General features: G+C 37.6%; 1 protein-coding gene across 2 annotated transcripts in view; it reads left to right on the top strand.

The window, feature by feature from the left end:
• The first annotated feature begins 3,609 nt into the window (after positions 1-3,609).
• pof1b (POF1B actin binding protein) overlaps positions 3,610-18,818 on the top strand; it is a 35,079-nt gene continuing 19,870 nt past the window's right edge. For both annotated transcript variants that reach the window (XM_008428481.3, XM_081615555.1), the window contains exons 1-2: positions 3,610-4,436; positions 10,095-10,181. In XM_008428481.3, the coding sequence (XP_008426703.2) occupies positions 3,837-4,436; positions 10,095-10,181 (687 nt within the window). In that variant the 5' untranslated portion in view covers positions 3,610-3,836. The remainder of the gene's footprint in view (positions 4,437-10,094; positions 10,182-18,818) is intronic.

Here is an 18,818-nt window from a genome sequence, read left to right as displayed (position 1 = left end):
AAAGAGGACAATGTCCAGAGCAACAGCTAGTTTGGATGTTTCTGAAAGGCTCTCCACTCAAAGAACTATTGCTGGTCGGTCCACTGTCGAGTGACCGAAGCAGAGAGTGAAGATTTATACTTTTATGACAGGAGGTAATAAATCCTCCTGAGCAGACAGGCGATCAGTGTTCCTGCTTCTACGCTTTACCTACTTTCCAGTTGGAAAATCTGCGCTTTCTTGTTGGGTTTTGAATGGACACTTATCTATACCTTCACTGCACTAATGTAATTTTTTTGTTTTGTTGGGTTTCCTAGAAAACACATGAAATTGGGTAGCTTAATTATGATTATTGACTCCTAAGGATGTTTAAGAGTTTAGAAATTCATTCTTCTAGACATAAGAGAAGTCAATTTAAAATGAACTTTAATGTGTGTTAAAGACCCATGTGTTGTCTGTGCCTGCAGAGCTTTCCATCCAGAATTGCTTCATGATTGATTGTCCGACAAGCTCTCTGTATTGTGCATCATTCATAAATAAACCTGATTGAGTGATTTTACCTGAACAGTGCTTGGTAAGTTTTTTTTCCACAACAATGGACAAAAACTTTAAAGGCTCTCAAGTAAAAGGCGTGGCAGTTTTAGCTATATAATGTTGGACCCATGAGCCAATGCTAACATTAGCATATTAGCCTGCAAAGACTTTTATGCGTCATCTTTTCGAAGAAAAATTAACCTGTAACCATATATGCGAGTAGTAAAGGCATACATGACACATGAAAATATACTGAAGACGAATAACTCACCTTTAAAGTGAGCTGAAGCATTCACTCCAGTGACAAAAATAGTCAAATCCAGTTTACTCAAAATAACGTAGTCTTGTACTTTTCTCAGGCCAAACATGTACATTGCTCACATTACTTGAGTTGAATAAACAATTTAGTGAGACTTGAGTAAAGCATACAAACCTAATTTAAGTAAGAATAGTTATTGCCTTTTAGAGTGTTCGAGGCAAGGGCGTAGGAACGAGTCTCATTGGGGGGACGCATATCGGAAACCTGACATATCAGTAAATATTTTGAGCAGAAATGTCAAACAATTATGCCATCAACACATCAGTAATGTGTTATTCTAATCTGACCCTTGTTTCAGTAACAAGTATTCTAACACGTCCAATAATAATCCAATAATCAGGATTCCAGGATGAACACTCACTTTAGCATTTGCCTCACAACTAGCAAGCTACATACTCTGGTAGCACAGACAGGCTACCAGATTCTGATATATTTTATTGGTCAAAAGACATTTGATTATTGGTCAAAATGCACTGATATAAATTGACTTGCAGTTGAACTCGTTCTACTTCTTTCTAAAACCAAAGTAAAAAAAACAAATAATAAAATGGGACCCGGCAGTTTTAAACTCAATACAGCAGTTTGACCAACAAAAATAAAATCTAAAAAACAAGTTTTGTTCTTCTTGAACAACTCTCTACATCAGTGCAACAATTTGATCTACAAAATAAATAAAAATGATACTTTTCACATCTAACAGACACCTTAGCTCCTCACTGTTAACTCAGTATCACTTTCCAGGCCTGCATTCAGTAACTTATCAAACATGAGCCATAAAAAACACTGAAGCAAAAAGCCTAAATGTTTTTATTCTCCTGTCATTTTTAGCCGCAAACATTTAACTAAAAATATCTACAGCTATGTGTTTCTGTCTCTGCGTCCCTCTGACTCTGCAGTCTGATGTTCCTGCATGGATACATGGATTTACAACAGACACTACAGTAATTTACAGGATCGGAATGTGAACTAGGGCTGCACAGTGGCGCAAAAAGGTTCTGGGTTCGATTCCCGGCCCCGGTCTTTCTGCATGGAGTTTGCGTGTTCTCCCTGTGCATGCGTGGGTTTTCTCCGGGTACTCCGGTTTCCTCCCACAGTCCAAAAACATGACTGTCAGGTTAATTGGTCTGTCTAAATTGCTCCTAGGCCTGAGTGTTTGTGTGCATGGTTGTTTGTCCTGTGTGTCTCCGTGTTGCCCTGCGACAGACTGGTGACCTGTCCAGGGTGACCCTGCCTCTCGCCCAGAATGTTAGCTGGAGATGGGCACCAGCAACCCTCCTGACCCCACTGAGGGACAAGGGTGTCAAGAAAATGGATGGATGAATGTGAACAAAATATAAAAAGTATGTTTTTATCAAACAGACTTCATTTTCAGATGTATACATTATTATACATCTCAACTCTATTTACTTTGTAGCAAAAATGTTCACTAATTTATTTTTAAACCTCTCCTCAAGCACTTTTCTTATTGTCTCCTGTAATTAATATAATTTTTATATAATTAATATAATTTTTATATCTTCACACTGAAACTCCACCTGGCTCTCCTTTGCCTGATCTTCTCATAATAAAATAATTTAGCTTATTTAAAAATTAAAAACAGTTCATACATATTTCAATAAACTAAATGAAAACCTCACCAGAGCTTCTTCACCTTTCTTCAACATCATTCTAGCACTGCTGTTCTCCTAAATATCTAAATAATATAATATACTATACTATACTATAATATAATATAATATAATATAATATAATATAATATAATATAATATAATATAATATAATATAATATAATATAATATAATATAATATAATATAATATAATATAATATATAAATACATGTTAAGTGGTCGAGTATGATCAGGTGTTGCTCACTTTAAATAATAAAAAGGCTAATTTCGCTGCTTTTTCAGTCTCATTCTAAATCATTGTGACTAGACTAGCTAACTTTTAAACAAAGTTAGCAGTAAAATTTTGGAAATGTGACTATTCCAGAATTAAAACAGCTTAACCAAAAAAAATTTAGTTCTATATATGAAAATAAACTGACAACAAGATGTTATAAACGAGCAATATTCATGGCAAACTTCCTGACAGATTGTTTACCTCATTCAAACAGAGTTTCTCTGACTCCGTCTGCTGCTGCCTTTACTCTCAGAGGGGGGAGGGAGAGGAAGCGCTCTGCTAATGCGCTGTTGTGCGCCTTCAAAATAAAAGCATGCGAGTAGAAGATTTTAAAATTCTTCGCAACTGAGGTGAAATTATTGGGGGGGGGAGACGAATGTGCCTCTCTCCAATATTGGGGGGGACATGTCCCCCCCCAACCCCTCCGGCTTCCTACGCCTATGTTCATGCACAAACCGCCACAGGGATTTCGATAAAGCAATGGAACTGTGTCGGATTCTTTATTAACGGGTGTTTGTCTACACCTGGCGGCTGAATCACATTATGCATGTTTGTTTTTCACCTCCATTGAAATTTGCAGCTTCTGTTTATGGCTTTTAAAGTGCGTCCGTTATTTTACATTTGGGCTTGAAAGAAACAGTGTAAAGTAAAGTAGAATACTTTTTTTTTTTTTTTTAGTAATGCGAAAGTAAATGGAGTACTCTTCACAAAGAGTGTTTCAGGGCGTTGGCAATAATTAGGCCGACATGCCTGAAGTTGTGTGCTGGGTTCCACAGTAAAAATGTGTCTGAGCCCTCCCGCCTTCCCTAACATTTGCATTCAGAGCAGCAGAGCTCCTCCCTCATGTTTCAGGTTATCCTTCACAAACAAGTCACTCCTCCAACCGGACTTTCCTACCCAGTCTTCCCAACTGAGGAGGAAATCAGTCGGTGGCGAGTCACCAGTTTGCAGACAGAGAAGCCCACGGAGGAGCTCTTTAGAATCCTGCGTGTTGTTGTCTTTTTTTTCCTAACTTCGTGGACTCTCCCAAACTTTTTTTGCTGCAGCTTCGGTTATTTTCCTTTCCGTCTGAGCTGCCCTGCTCCAACGTTTTGAGTCAACATGTCTCACCATACGACCCAGAAGTTTCAAACGTACAAAACGATGACATCTGAGCCGGTTGTCCAGTCGACCCAGAAGTTTCAAACGTACAAAACGATGACATCTGAGCCGGTTGTCCAGTCGACCCAGAAGTTTCAAACGTACAAAACGATGACATCCGAGCCGGTTGTCCACAAGACGCAGAAGATTCAAACGTACAAAACGATGACATCTGAGCCGGTGACCACGCAGGTGTTCTCGACCAGGTCGGTGTCACCGGCGTCTCCGCTCCCACAGGTCTCCCCGGTGTCTCCGGTTTCACCGATACAGTTGTCTTCGGTCTCTAATGTGACTACGCTGCCGGTGACCGCGATGAACGGCTCCTACGGGACAATGAGGTACCTGGTTCCGGTGCAGCAGACCATGCCCCAGCAGAACTACGTGTTCATGCAGCAGCCCATGATGCAGCAGCCCATGATGCAGCAGGCCGTGGTGCAGCCCATGGTGCAGCCGATGGTGCAGCCGATGTACCTGCAGACTCTGCCCCGTGTGAGCAACAGCAGCAGCCATGGGACGGAAATTATCTATCAGCAACAGCAGCAACAGAATTTTATTACTGAGGTGAGTGTTTTCATCTCTCTACCTCCAAAGAGAGAATCATTAGAAAATAAAATGTTGCTCTTAAAACTTTAAAACATTTGGCCTAATATTAGTTCGAGCAAAAGTTTAAAGGGAACATAAATTATTAAAACTTGGAGTTTTTGTTTATGATTTAAGGTACATATTTGAGCTCAGAAACTCAAATGTATTGCAACTTTAACAAAATTTTACTGCTTTGGACTTTGACTTATTTCGATAAACTGACTAAGAAAGGCGGAGCACATTTACGTCACATGCAACTTCAAATGCTGCCTTCACTTTAATTTAGAAGTGGGAAATCAAAACTCTTGCTCTTGTTTGCTGCTAAGGATGCACAAAATATCGGCATTAACATCAGTATCGGCTGCTGTAGGTCATTTTAAAACATGTGATATTGGCCCTATAAGTAAAACTATGTATAGTAAGTAAACAGGTACTAATAGCAGATGTCATAAAAATACCAAAGTCTCAAATACAGAATTAATATACACTATTTTCTGAACATTTTGCAACTTATTTCTCTTGGTTGAGGTTCCAATCTCTGTTTTAGTCGATCTTTTTAAATACGGACAACTATGATCTTTGAGCATCTTCCTGTTTGCATTTTACTTTTTAAAATCATAACGGATGTTTATTACCATCTTTATCCCCCGTGTTTGTGTGTTTTGTAAAGGGGGAGGGACATGGCTGGTATTTGTTTGGTCATGTGATAGTAATGCCTGTAGGATTGTGAGGTGTTTAACTGAAGCAGAGGAATAACGTCAGCCAGGAGTGTTGTTGCTTCATACATTTGTAGGTTTTTGCCGTCTGTAACCAAACTTGCACAAGGACTGTTTTGTATCCACTTTGACAACTGATGGTTTGAGTAATAGTTGACATAATATCAAATCGAACTGTTCTGCAAGGAAATGTGCTTATGCAACTTCAAAAAGTAAAACGAATAAATATGAGGTTTCTCAGATTTGATTTAATTTGATCAAGAGTCATGACCATGTTTGAAAAGAGTGGCCAAACCAGAGATTGGAACCACGAGCAACGCTCGTGGTAAAATCTACAGAAAAGATGCTGTTAAGTGTCTTTAGTTATAAACATTCCTAAATAACTAGAAATAAATGGCTAAGTGGTTAACACATGACAATGATATGGTAATAAGTGACAAAACCCTGGGTATAAAATGGGTTTGTGAATTGGATAAAAGGCAAATTGATAAAAATAACAATTCTAAATGTCATTGAGACGCAGAGGCTCTGGTCAATCCATTCATTCGAGCTCTGTCTGCTAACATGGAACCAGAAATATGGGAGGGTCCACATTACAAATCATATGTTTGAAAAGTGGATACTAATGTCCTGGAAGCCGTGACTTACAGTAAGGTAGTTGAGTGTAGAACAAAACGAGGAAAGTGCAAAAACGTGAAGGGAATAAAATAACCAACACCCAATCTAATCTGGCATATGTCAGCAACCATTCCAGACTCAAAGTAAACACAAATGTGTCTTAACACTGAGACCAATTATTCTTTAATCTTTATATGAATAGTAATGAATTCCTTTTGTCTTCAAATTCCAAGTCAGACAGATCAACAGAAACCCTCCCATAAGTCGAGGGTTTCTCTAAAAAGCTAACCTTAAAAGCCCACTATTGGTGCAGATCATGAAATGTGTTACAGCTCAAGAAATACTCTTTGTTTACACATCTAGTTTGTATCTCATTAAATCAGCGGCACCCACAGTTCTGAAGCATACCCAATAGTGATCATGTTACTTCAGAGTTTGTAGGTGTGAAATTCGGAGAGATTTGTTGTTTGGTTGATTTTGTTAACATGTTCAGTCAAGTCTAATGGTTTCTCGACTCTCGACCCAATAATCAAGGTATGTTATGATGCAGTGTTTGCATTTCTGAAAAAAAACAAACAAAACAAAAGCAACATAATGAACTAAACCATTATTTTTGATTCTCCTATTATTTCAGTTCACTCTCAGACTCCTAATAGCGAATGGCTTCTTGTTAAACTGTTTAAAATGTCATTTGTGGCAACTTGAAAATGTTTGGCTCTTGACTTATGATCCTGGATGTTTAAGGTCATTGTGTGTCATTCTTCACTGTGTTCACTTTTCTGCTGTATTTTGTTCAGATTTTAACAAGTCAAAACTGTACTTGTAAATCATGACCTAGTTATTGAGACAAAAGTATGCGAGGCTTCCTGGTGGACTGGTTTTTTTTGTTTTTCTCAACCAGGTAAATAACTCGTATTAAGAGCTGATTCTGCTGTAGAAGCTTTAAGTCAGACCTAACTCCAACTTGATTTCTTGTTTTGTTTTCTCAAATCAGTTTGGGCTCACACTGAGCTGTCAGACATCTCTGTTTATTAGTTTGCCAGTCATGATCCGTCACAGATGTCAGAGGAAGACAAATGCGGTGCAGGGCTGAGGCCTCAGACAGGCTGAGGCGCTGTGGGGATGTGTGCTATGTGGCACCAGGTTCTCAGTTCTCACACCGGGGTCTGAATTTTCACAGCCTAGAGTATCTGTCAGGAATATGATGAACAGAAAGCAGATGACGTAAAGGTCCGCATACCTGCAGATCTTTTGCTAATTTGCATATAAAACAAACTCCCGCAGAGTGTGAACCTTCCAGGTTTGAACTTCCGGGTTTTATAACTCATGAAGGATTGTTAAAAGACATACTACACCTCTTTAAGATTTAAAAACATGACATGACTTTGTTTGAATCTAAGCCGTTACATTATAGTTTTGGTTGTATGTTTAGAGACGTATCTTGCTGGAAGTTGAACTTCCACCCAAGTCTCAAGATTTTCCCCAAGGAATGTCCCGTAATGGTTCTGTAGTATTCAACATTTCACCAGCACAGCTTTGTCCAAATGTTTTCTGTGCCTCCTACATGGCTTTAAGCAAACTGTGAACAGGTTTTTGCTTGCCACTTTTTTTGGAGTGTCCAGCTAACAGTTGTCCTGCCAACAGATATTTCAGCTTGATCTAATCATCTCTGCAGCACCTCCAGTGTTAGCATGAACCTCTTGTCTGCTTCTTTAATTAATCTGCGTGCCTTGCATTTCCTTTCTGTACTCTTTCCATTTTTCAAATAATCCGTAGCAGTGGTACGTAAACTTTTGGTTTTGGTTACGAACTGTTAAGAATTCTTTTAGTAGTTAATATTTTTATATTCATGCTCTTATTTTGAAGTAGGGGAAGACCGTTAACGCAGTATATCATGCAGGTAGGTGTGAAATAACAAATTTGACCCTGTTAAGGGAGATGTACTGTCCCACGTTTTATTATTGACACACTGTGTACATCAACATGGTTGAATTTGGTGCATTAGCATAAGCTTTTGCTAAGTATTTTCTTGGTGTAGCAACTAATGTTTATGAATGGCGCACTAGGGTTAGGGATAGCCCAGTTAACCTTTAATGGATAGACTTCAAAATTATCTCCTTGACCTATCTGCTGTGTTTATTAATCTTCATAATGCTGTTTGTTAACTAATGATCTGTAGAAAACCACAAATTACACCCAGGTGGACTCTATTCACTAATTAGGTGACTTCTGCATTGGTTGCCCAAGATTTTGTTTAGGAGTTTAAACGGGTTGAATATATTTGGACACCTTAATTTTCACATTTTTATTTGTAAGCAATCAGACATTCACCAGCCTCCTTCTGATTTGCAATTCTTCTTTCTGGTGGTTTGTCATATAAAATACTTTAGTTAGGACACCTCCATTGAGAAACAACCAGGAGATGGCCTTCCTTTTAATTATCCCGATGGAAACTGTTCCCTTCTTTTGCAAGGTGAACACTGCTGAAGCAGAAACAGAGTTCTGAAAAACCTTTTGATTAACAGTCGGTACCTCACTACAGTATAAAGTTACTTTATTAATATAAACTCTCATTAATGGTTCTGCCAATTGTCTGAGTTTCTGCTTGTTTTCTTGTTAATTGCACCAGTCTGGTCCTGAATCTAAGTTCTTGCCGATTAACTTGTTTTTGCTCCGCTCATGATTTCACAGAGGTTTACAGAAGACTCCTGCTGCAGGCTGTAAAACATTTGAATTATATCAGCTTCTCCATGTCTTCCTCTTTTGCCTTTATGCATAATTTGGCCTTCTACACACTTCCTTAGTTACTGATTTGTTTGGTTTTCAGCATACTAGACTATTATCAAGGTATTTGAGGTGCTTTTTTTTAATAATGAGTAATATGTGCCACACCCTCTGTGACTCTGCTGCAGCTTACATTTGTAACACACATAGCAGCAGCTTACCACAGTGCAGTGATTAACTCTGCTTCCTGTGTGTTCAGCTCCTTTCTCTTTAACATGTGGATTTTTAAACATATTACATAATGTTCTGTCTGAATTTAGTTTTTAAGGAAACACGGCATCAAAATCAAATCTGACATCATATTTCCAGTGTAAAAAAAGAATAGAATTGGTTTTTATTTCCACTTTTTAACGAGTCAAGCTAAAGACATACATAATATAAAATATTTATCATATACATAATAACATAATTATTTAGAATTGAATAATTTGTAGAGCACTGTCATTGTAGATGAGGATTATAGTGAGCTAATCTAAACATAAAAAACCCCAGCAGGGATGGCTGGACAAGAAATTAATTGCAAGATATTGCAATTGACATGGGATCAATATCAATATGTGTCTTACAAAATATTCAATAATTTCACTGCACTTTGGTCCAGAACCACATGGCATTCTGGGGGATGTAGGCAGGGAAAAGGCTCTAGCAAGGCGGCATAAACTAACTCACTCACTCTTTTTTGTGCAGCAGCAGTTTAAGGCCACGGTGCCTCATAACCACTGAAAAATAAAAATAAATGGCGTGGAGTGAAAACTGGATAAAACAGGAAAGGTTACGCCACCAGTTTGGCAGTATTTCAAATATTTAAAACAAAAAATTAATCAATAATTATTCATATCGACTAATATGATTCGTATATGTGGTGGTAAGTGTTTTAGCCTTATGGTCCATCCCTACTTTAGTGGAGGACTTAAGGCTATAGGAATGGTAAATCATATCTTGTCATATCAGGAGGTAATTCTGGCTTACAGTTGGCTTTTTGTTTTGCTCATACCTTCAGAGTGACATCAGGGTAAAATGACAGACGTCAACACCTGCTTCACTGACTGTAAACACCAAAGTCTTCATTATTACAATGTATGTTTTTTTTCCCAAGTCATGAGAAAATGTAGAACACCTTTTTCTTGCAAGCATCTAATTTCTTTTTGGAGATTTTTAAAAGCTGCGGGTTTAATCTCATCAGCAGACGGGATCAAATCATACTTATGTTAATATTGACTTCTTCTGTTTGCATATTTCGTTCTTAACCTCAAGGAATTACAATAAAATCAGCCTCTACTTGTCATAGCCCATTAATTTTACTATGTAATAACATTAATTACATAGTAAAATTAAGGTTTACTTGTGTGAGTCACAAGTAAACCTTCTAGCTGTTTTGCTTAGTGATACTTTTGGATATTTGTTTTTATGTTTTATTTTTTTACATTAGAAACCAGTAAAGTCCTAATTTCTGGGTCTGATGTTCAAAAAGACAGAGTCTGATTCTCTTCTGGCTTCTTTATCTGGTTGTTTGTTTCAGACCGATGCTCAAAGCAGCCATTCCGTGTTCAGCCAGGCGTCCAGTCCCAACAAGAGTGAGGCAAGCCTGCTGGAGGTGGAGCAGGAGGTGAGTGGCCTAACAGATGCACATAAAAATGCACCATGAACCGTACTGCAAAGTCTGATTGGTGAAAAGGGAATACACAGTCAAGGAAAAACATGGAATTGAATTATTTTTCATGTCTGGATGAACATTGGTTTGGAAAATGGGAGCACGTTTGTAATTTCAGACTGTACGCCCTGATTTGCTTGTTGTTGTTAATTACAGCTTACAGAAATTAAAAAAGTGCAATAACAATTATTACTATTGCACACAATCAATGGGAAAGTTTTGACATTTCTCCATAGGAAGGTACACCACAAAACGTTATTGCTAAAAAATCTAGTCATGCAAGCATGTTAATGTAAAATTGAGTGGAAGGAAAATGTGTTGAAAACACAACAAGCAGGACTTTTCACAAATATATATTGAGCCCTAACTGTCCCATCCTTTGTGTTATTCCACTACAGAACTAGAGGTGTCAGAAGTGTCCTTTCTGGGGTAGGGAGAAATAGGATTGGACTAGGCCTGTCACAAGTGCAAATTTTGCTGAGCAATAAATTGTTCCAGAAATTATTGCGATAAATGATGTTGTTTTTGTTCTGACACTATCATGAAAATTATTTTATTTATTGATGGTGGCAAAAGGTTTTCCAGTTTATTCAGATGAACCTGTCAACAAGAAGCCTTTTGAACTTTAATCCCAACTTTAAGTTGCAGAGTTTTTTCTTCTTCACTGTTTTCATAAAACCTGGTTAGAAATGCTAAACATTTGGAGGGTCATTTCAACGCACACTTGATTTAAACTCGGAGAAGAGTCTTACACCAGCAGCAGCTCTCCTACGAGTTGAAACTGCACCAACAGACGCTTGATGTTAATGAGCTCAGGTGAGCGTTCTGCACTCCTGCAGATAAACGAGCCAGCAGCTTGTTGCAACAAGTAGAATGTAGCTCCTTTTTCAATAAAAATCAATCGGGTCATTGAAAACAGAAACTGAATGAGTCTCCTTTTCTACTCTGTCTGAACCGCTGCAGCTCAGAGAAGAAATGTAACTGTGATAATGAGAAACAAATTAAGTTTCTAATGAAGTTGGGAAGAGATTATTACACAAACATTTTCTTGCCACTCCCATGAAACCAAACGGCTAACGGTTGAAATTTACCCTGGAATTACTCAGTGGCTCTATCCGTCAACATGATTTCAGGGGGTGGAGAGCTAATCCAGTCTGATATTAAAACACTGCCCAACCTCTAAATTGTAAAAGATTATTTGAAGAGGAAATCACCCTACAACAAATCTGTTCTACATAATAGTTAAATAAATTGTTAAAGAATTGGACTGGAATTGATTATGAGCCAGACGTCTGGGTCTGTAGGAGCATAAGTGAACTTTTGCATGACATTTGCAAAGAAAGCATTTGGCGGATGCAGAACATGACTCTGAGGTGGGAGAGTCGCGCGTATTCTTTGTTTGAGACTTCGGAGCTGAATGTGCAGCCTCGCCCTCCTTACTCCACATTCACACACTTAGCCCCACTTTGCTCACAATCACAGGAACTCCTACTGTTGCAAGGATGAGTGTTAGAACTGGGGCGTGTCTGGCTACGTCCCAGAAGCCTTTGCAATAGGTGGGGAACATTCCTTTGATGTGAACCTGCAGCGTCGTGTATTTAGCAGGGAGGCTCTTTGATTTATGGTGTGTCTGTGTCATTTGACTTGGCACAGCCTGACAAAAGTCTAAGCTGCGTTCACATGAAAAGAGGAGGAGTAATTACCACTGCTGTGACACTTTGGACCTCTAACCTGCTGTCTAGCTGAGAAGGAGGGAACGCTTGGTCAGAAGAAGCCCATCCACCACCAAACTGGGCTGCTGTTGAGAGCTTTCTTGAACTGGAAATCCTGAAGTTTGCTCAAAAAAACAGTTAAACAAAAACAAAAACAAAAAATCATGCTGGACTATACCTAGAAGTTGGCGGTCCATTTACTACATTCTACAGAAAGCTTTTTTTTTGTCAATATTTAAATGTTAATATCCATTTTTGAAGTAAATGTATAACTATTTATGAGAGATGTGCCGATCAGGTTTTTTCCTGCCAATTCCGATCACCGATACCGATCACATAATAATTTTTTTTAATCATAAGCTCTACCGGTTACAGGATGTGGAAAAAGTAACCATGAATTCACCTTAATTTAGACAAAAACTTGTTTTTAATAACTTTTCCCAAGAAAAGAACAAAACGGGCATTGTGCAAATTGTACTACTATTGATAATACTATCTTTAACAGACTGAAAACGTATGAAGGCTCTGAAGCGGCTAAATAATGCAAAAAGTCAAAATAAAACCTCTCAACATTGCCAAAGAAATTCAAGTATAAAACTTAACATTCAAAGGCAAATACAGGATCCATTACAATAAAGAGCCACCTGAGTTACTGAATGAAAACTTCCTGATAGCATGTCGGCTAACTGATTACTGCTAGTTCTGATTGGCTGTTTCTGACTGAGCGGAGTAATTATGCAGAACAGGGAGAAGATTGATTATTTTGTTAGAGATTATCTGTCTCTGTAACATTCTGTAACATTTGTTTGACTTTCTTTTACTGAACTCAAAACAAAAATGCATAAAAGGCCATGTCTTTTTTGGTGCGTTTATAGACTAAAAAACGTGGAAATTTTTAGTTTTGATGTATTACCCAGAAAAAAAACAAATCAGTCTTTCCACTGCTTGACCTTCCTGTTACCAGTTTGAGATGCCTGAGGGGAAAAAATGTCTAATTTTGATAACTGGCTGCCTGATTGGCGAATCACTATTTAAATATGCCTTGCAGTAAAATTTATGATAATATGCCCATAAAGACTAAGTTTCTCTGCATTAAAAGATATTTTCCTCTGTAATTGTGCTTCTCGTCTATAATTTTATGTTGGACAAAAAAAGGACATTTTTAAAATATTTGCTTATTTTATTTGCATACAGTCAGCAGATTTTTAGAAACAGTGACGCAGCAGATTACTTCCTACATGCTTGAAATGGCTTTCTATGCTACAATAATAGTGGAGTCCTTTTCATATTTTGTTTTTCACCTCTGAGTCTGACCTGAATGTTTTCAGTAAACCTCAGCAGTAGACGTTACCGACAGATGGCCTGACACATCTTCAGCCTTGCTCATAATACATTTCTTTAGACTGCTGATGTCAATAATGTTAGAGTTTTTGCCACCTACTGGAGCAGCGTTTTGACTGGAAATCCAGAAACAGGCTAAAAAAAGAATTACTTACCAAAGAAAATAATCATTTAACTTGCCTGACAGCAAATCAAACACAATATTTTAATAAAAAGAACAAAGATGTATTAATTTGTGGAAAATGGATATGTGAATCTTATATCAATCAGTCAAGTTCATTTGTATAGCTCATTCCAGCAGCAAGGCAGTTTGAAATGCTTTACATAATAAAAACAAAAAAAATTACAAAGTTATAATAAAACACCAAATGGATATAAAACAAAAAGAGCTTTGCATGTATTTTTTTTAGGTTTGATTATTTTAATTTTCTTGGTGTAGCTATGTATTTATTGTTGGCAACGAAAGCAAAATCTAGATTAGCCCAATCTAAAAGACACTACTTGTTTGATTTGTTCATAAAGATTTTGGAGCTAGCATATTAATATTTGTCCTGCACTGTTAGTTGTGTAATGTTCATATATTTCTACCCGAGTCACCTGGCCCGGTAGTTGGCCTGCATTTAGCATGTTATCTCCATGAAGGACACCGAGAGCTTGTGATGTATGGAAATCTCCAGTTTCCAGAGTATTACAATATTTTAGCTTTATTTTAGTAAATGAAAAGTCTCTAACCCCTAATGTAGTTTTTATACACAGTTGACTGACAACTCACACAGATATGTTGCCTGAAACTCTGCTCTGCTTCTGAATAGAGAACTAGGCCCTAATCTGGTCAGGAAAACACTTGCCCTGTAATTGAACTCAATGATTCAATCCCTTTAATCATCTCCAGTTTCTCCAATGGTTTTTGGTTTCATCTTACCTATCTGGTGTTTGTTCTTTCTTGTTAATTAGTACTTCAGAAAATGATTTTGACTGTCTGGCCTCAGGCACTTGTCCTCTAGATTCTGTCAACCTGGTTATAGGAAAATGTTTTGGGTGGTGACAAAATTTAAAGAAACGTGTTGCAGTGAAGCAGCCACACCTCTTAGTGGTTTCTTAAGCAACAGAAACAGGGACTGGTTGTCAATCCGGACTTCATTTTTTCTGTTTTCAGTTTTTTTTTTTTTTAGCTTTTCACAATATTATACATCTGAAACCATTTCCTAGGCCTGTGTTGCTGTTGTGATGCTATTTTTACCAGATGTGAAAATATGTGGAAATCTCTCGACACTCCACATGTGTTTGTAATAAAAACAAACTACTAGTGGGTGTGGAGGCCTGAAACACATGTTTGTGCTTGAAATGAGTAAAAAAGGATCAGCTCTGGTGGATTCCAGCGGAGGTGTTTAACGTCAGGGAGGACTTGGGGTTTGACCTCTGCTGTTTGAACACTAATGGTGTGCAAGAACAACTGTGACTCTTACTCCTGGGTTACGAACACACACCGGCAACCAACGAGGTGATTTACTGCTAGGATTGTGTTAGCTGCTATGTCAACATGTGAGACAGTAGGCAGCAAAAAAATTGAGAAACGGATTTAATAGAGTGAACTGCATACTGCTGTAGTTGGCAACATTTTTGCCTTGCAGCAAGGAGATCCTAGATTTATGGAATCTGCATGATCTGATCTCACACATTGGTTCTATGTGATACTCCATCTTCCTAGTCCAAAGGAAGTGGTGGGAAAAACTCTCTTTCTGCTTTAATTTACTTGGCTCTTTTGTAAACTTTCAATTGAATAATGTTCAACTGTGTTGAAATTTTGGTTAGAAACTATTAAGAAGTTTAGAAGTAGTCAATATTTATTTTTCTTATTTTGAAATCTTTGAACACCGATTATGCAGCAGTTCTGTTTTTTTCTCCTCATGTTCTTTTGTTTTCTCAAACAAACATACACAAAATAAAACAGACAATAGAGAACAAGATATAAACATAAATACCATGTCAAAGAAGATTATAGAATACATAATGTATAATCCTTAAGTTAAGTTTGTGTTCTAGGGTTGTATTCTTTCAATGGGAGAATTGAGGTTAGCTATATAGCATTAGCTTGTGCTAAACAACACGTTGGACTGTAGCACAGAAAAATAGGGCTATAGCTAACGTTTTAATTCTACTAAAAATAAGTTTGAATGCAACACAGCTTTACTTCTACAATTTTTTTTAAATTTGAAGAAGACTAATACAATCTTTCCATTCATATTGTCACACTCACATTTGCAGATGACATAGGGCTGCATTTAATATATTGTCACAACCCTTCTGTGTGTTTGGCCAGTTTTAGGAACAGCAATCGGTGATTTAGAGTTACATCTGTGGAACGGTTTTGACCAAGTAGTCATCATCGTTCAAGCCTTCTTTCATAGTCTGTGACAGGAATGAAAAATCTTTTCCAAAACCAACACATGCCAGATTCACAATGACGATGAGTGATCTCTAAATGGAAGGTGTGGTGAAGCAGAAAAGCCAGAAGTATACTGTACTCTGAATAACTGACTGTTTTACCAAAAGCTGCCTAAAATAAGATGCAAGCAGAATTTGAGCATAAAACCAGTGAGAGAAGTGTCATTTGACTGTTGGCTATTATAGTGACATTCGCTAAATCCATCCATCCATCCATCCATCCATTTTCTTCCGCTTATCCGGGGTCGGGTTCGCTAAATATGACATGCAAATGTTTTACTTCTCCCACATAAAAACAAGTCCTGGAAAATCCAGTTGTAACTTACATTCTTCTGATTGAGCAGATGAAACTGTGACAGATTGAGGTTACTGCCTGATCAATTTGTACTGTATCTTGGCCTGCAGTTATACGCTGCCATCAGGTTGGTACACGCCAGGGACACACCTGCGTGAGTTATAATTTCAATGACTGGCTTGATTCTGGTGCAGTAAAACGTGGACCTTATGCAGTAAAAGACTGTTATTGTTGAAGAGGACTCAGCTTTAGGGTGGATATAGATTAAAAACAAGTCGGCACACGTACGCTTGAGAAGAAATCCCATTGGTTAAGCACAATAATGCAGGGCCTAATCAGGCTTTCGGCCTGTTGTTTTCTTGTTTAGTCTTGAATATAAAATCCATTGAACACTTACCCCTTATTTTCTTAAAAACCCAAATTAACACCCTGTCAAACTGTGACATTATTAGATCTGCTCTTTTTTTTTTTTAGATGATTTTATGTCTTAGCAGCCTGTTCTCACGATAGCTTTCAGCACAGTTATCTTAGCAAAGTAAACAGAAATGCTCATACACCTGGATTTTGACAGTTGCTTATTACTCAACTGGTAATCCCATAATCTGTTTCCACCTTTACTTTTTTCCATGCAACAAACCATTACTAGGTCTGAATGTAATTTTTTAGGCAACTAGTAGTAAGCAAATTCATTAACGTGCATCATCAAGGCAGCCAATTATGAAGTTATGAACAGAATACCTGACCATTCTTTACCTTCAAAAGGGTACATTCATTCATGCATCAGATATTTTAAGAAAAAAAATCTTTCCATGCTGTCTACTTCATTTGACAGAACCTTCCTATGACCAAACTGAAAACTGAACCACTGCATAAAAGTATTTACAGAGATGTTGCATAAGAATTGCTTTTATTTAAAGCCAAAATAAGTTATTACATTCATCCTCCTAAAATTATCAGTCTGGCTAGCTAGTCTGCACACCTGCTGCTCCAGCCTCCTTGGGAGGCTGGTGGAACTCTAAAAATTGCATTAACTTAATAAAATTGATGGAATGTGGTTCTGCATCACCTGACTCTGACTTTTTGTTTGTAAACAACAAGCAAAAATGTGTAAGGCTACAAAATATGTTCAACAAACTGATTTTTGCTGAAGATCTTTGCTAAGGTGCTAGCATAATGTTAGCTTGATCCCATTTCGATATTTCTTGCTGATAGTTTGGTTGACATGTACTTTTTACATTGTTAATTGTGTGATGACAGAGCTTAGAGAAGTAGATGCTAACCTATTTTATAAACTAAGCTCTTTGCTTTGAACACTGTAATTACTAATTACTAGTGTCATAGCAGAGTGCTCAGCGCTAAGCTCAAGTCTCTCCCCTTGCTGAGTTTGGCCATAAGTTGGCCAGACTGACTTGTGAGGCCTGCAGAAGCCTTTTAAAAAGATTTTTTACTATCAAACTGCTGATAAGAAGTGGACAACTGCCCTGCTTGGGGATGATAATGCAGCTGCAGCAGTCTGTAAATGCTTTAGAGAAAATCTTGTGCTCTGTCAGTGTTTAAGAAGGCTCAGTTTAAAGCTGTCACACTTTGTTTAAATACTTCTGCTGACAGATAAGTCGCTTTAATTGGAAGTAAGGGCGACAGCTGCTGACTGTCTACTTCTCTTTGAGCTTATCTCTGCTGCAGAGAGAAGTGCGGTCCTGTAGTGATTTCAGTCACATCATTTAGACTCCAGGACTATCTGAGTTTCGTAAACTAAGACCCACAGCAACTTACTGTAGCTCTTTTTGTTTCTGCTCCACTATTTGTTTCCCCATTCCTTTGGAGAGTATTCCAGCTAAATTACAGGGCAGTGAAACAGGATGTCACTTTGTGGTGAGGAAGGAAACACAGAATGTCATGTTTATCATTTTTACAGTCTGGAAATAAATCTTTCAAGTGTTTTAATTTGTTTTAAAGCCACCAATGTATAACTATGGTAGATTTACAGCTTTGCTTTAACTGGAAAGACTTAATGATTTTTACAGATTCTCAATAAACATGGCTGCTGCATCCATTGAAGTTAGTGTATAGCTAGCTTTACAAATTTACTTTTGGTTAATTAACTTAATAATTGAAAGCTTGCTTGTATGAATGGTGAGGCAGTATTTACAGTTTTACACTCTGAAATTCAGCATTTTTACTGTTGCACCATATTTTTGGGGCAAGGTGCAATTGTAGCCACATAGTGAGTGAAATGATACCTTAATCCTATGCTGTAGGAAGTTTTGGCTCTCAAAGCAGCTACAACTCATTGGGGTCATTTGATTTTCTAAAATGAATCTGATGGACTAAGTATTTGTATATTTAGTTTTGCAGCATTAAATGTCTTTCTAACTTGGTTTTCCAATCTCTATCACCTAAATGTTTTGTGATGTAATTCTGGTAAACAGTTATGTTGACAGCTGGTGCATGAAGAAGAGATCTGTCACCAAGGTTTTGCTTGGCTGATGGTGAAAATCTGTAGATGTGAGAGATACCGAATTTGGCCCACAGCCTTTTCTTGGAATGGATTCATATTAGTGGTGCAACAATCACAACATGTCCATGTTTTCAATTCCTTTGATGAATGTTTGTCGTTATTACTATTAGGGCTGCATGATATTGGAAAAAAAAAAACCCCATGTGATTCTTGTTTTTCTAACCCTTGCGACATGGAAAGAAATGTTCTGTTTAAAAGTAACCACTGAATAATTAACATGCCATCTTAGAAAAGGGTTTTCTTTCTAGAAGCTCCTTGCACCATTTGTGGTTTCTCTTCAG

The sequence above is a fragment of the Poecilia reticulata genome, chromosome 14, assembly GCF_904066995.2.
Source record: "Poecilia reticulata chromosome 14, P_reticulata-male-v2, whole genome shotgun sequence".
Taxonomy (NCBI): Eukaryota; Metazoa; Chordata; class Actinopteri; order Cyprinodontiformes; family Poeciliidae; genus Poecilia; species Poecilia reticulata.
The sequence above is the reverse complement of the archived record's forward strand: the minus strand, read 5'-3'. Positions and strand labels throughout refer to the sequence as shown.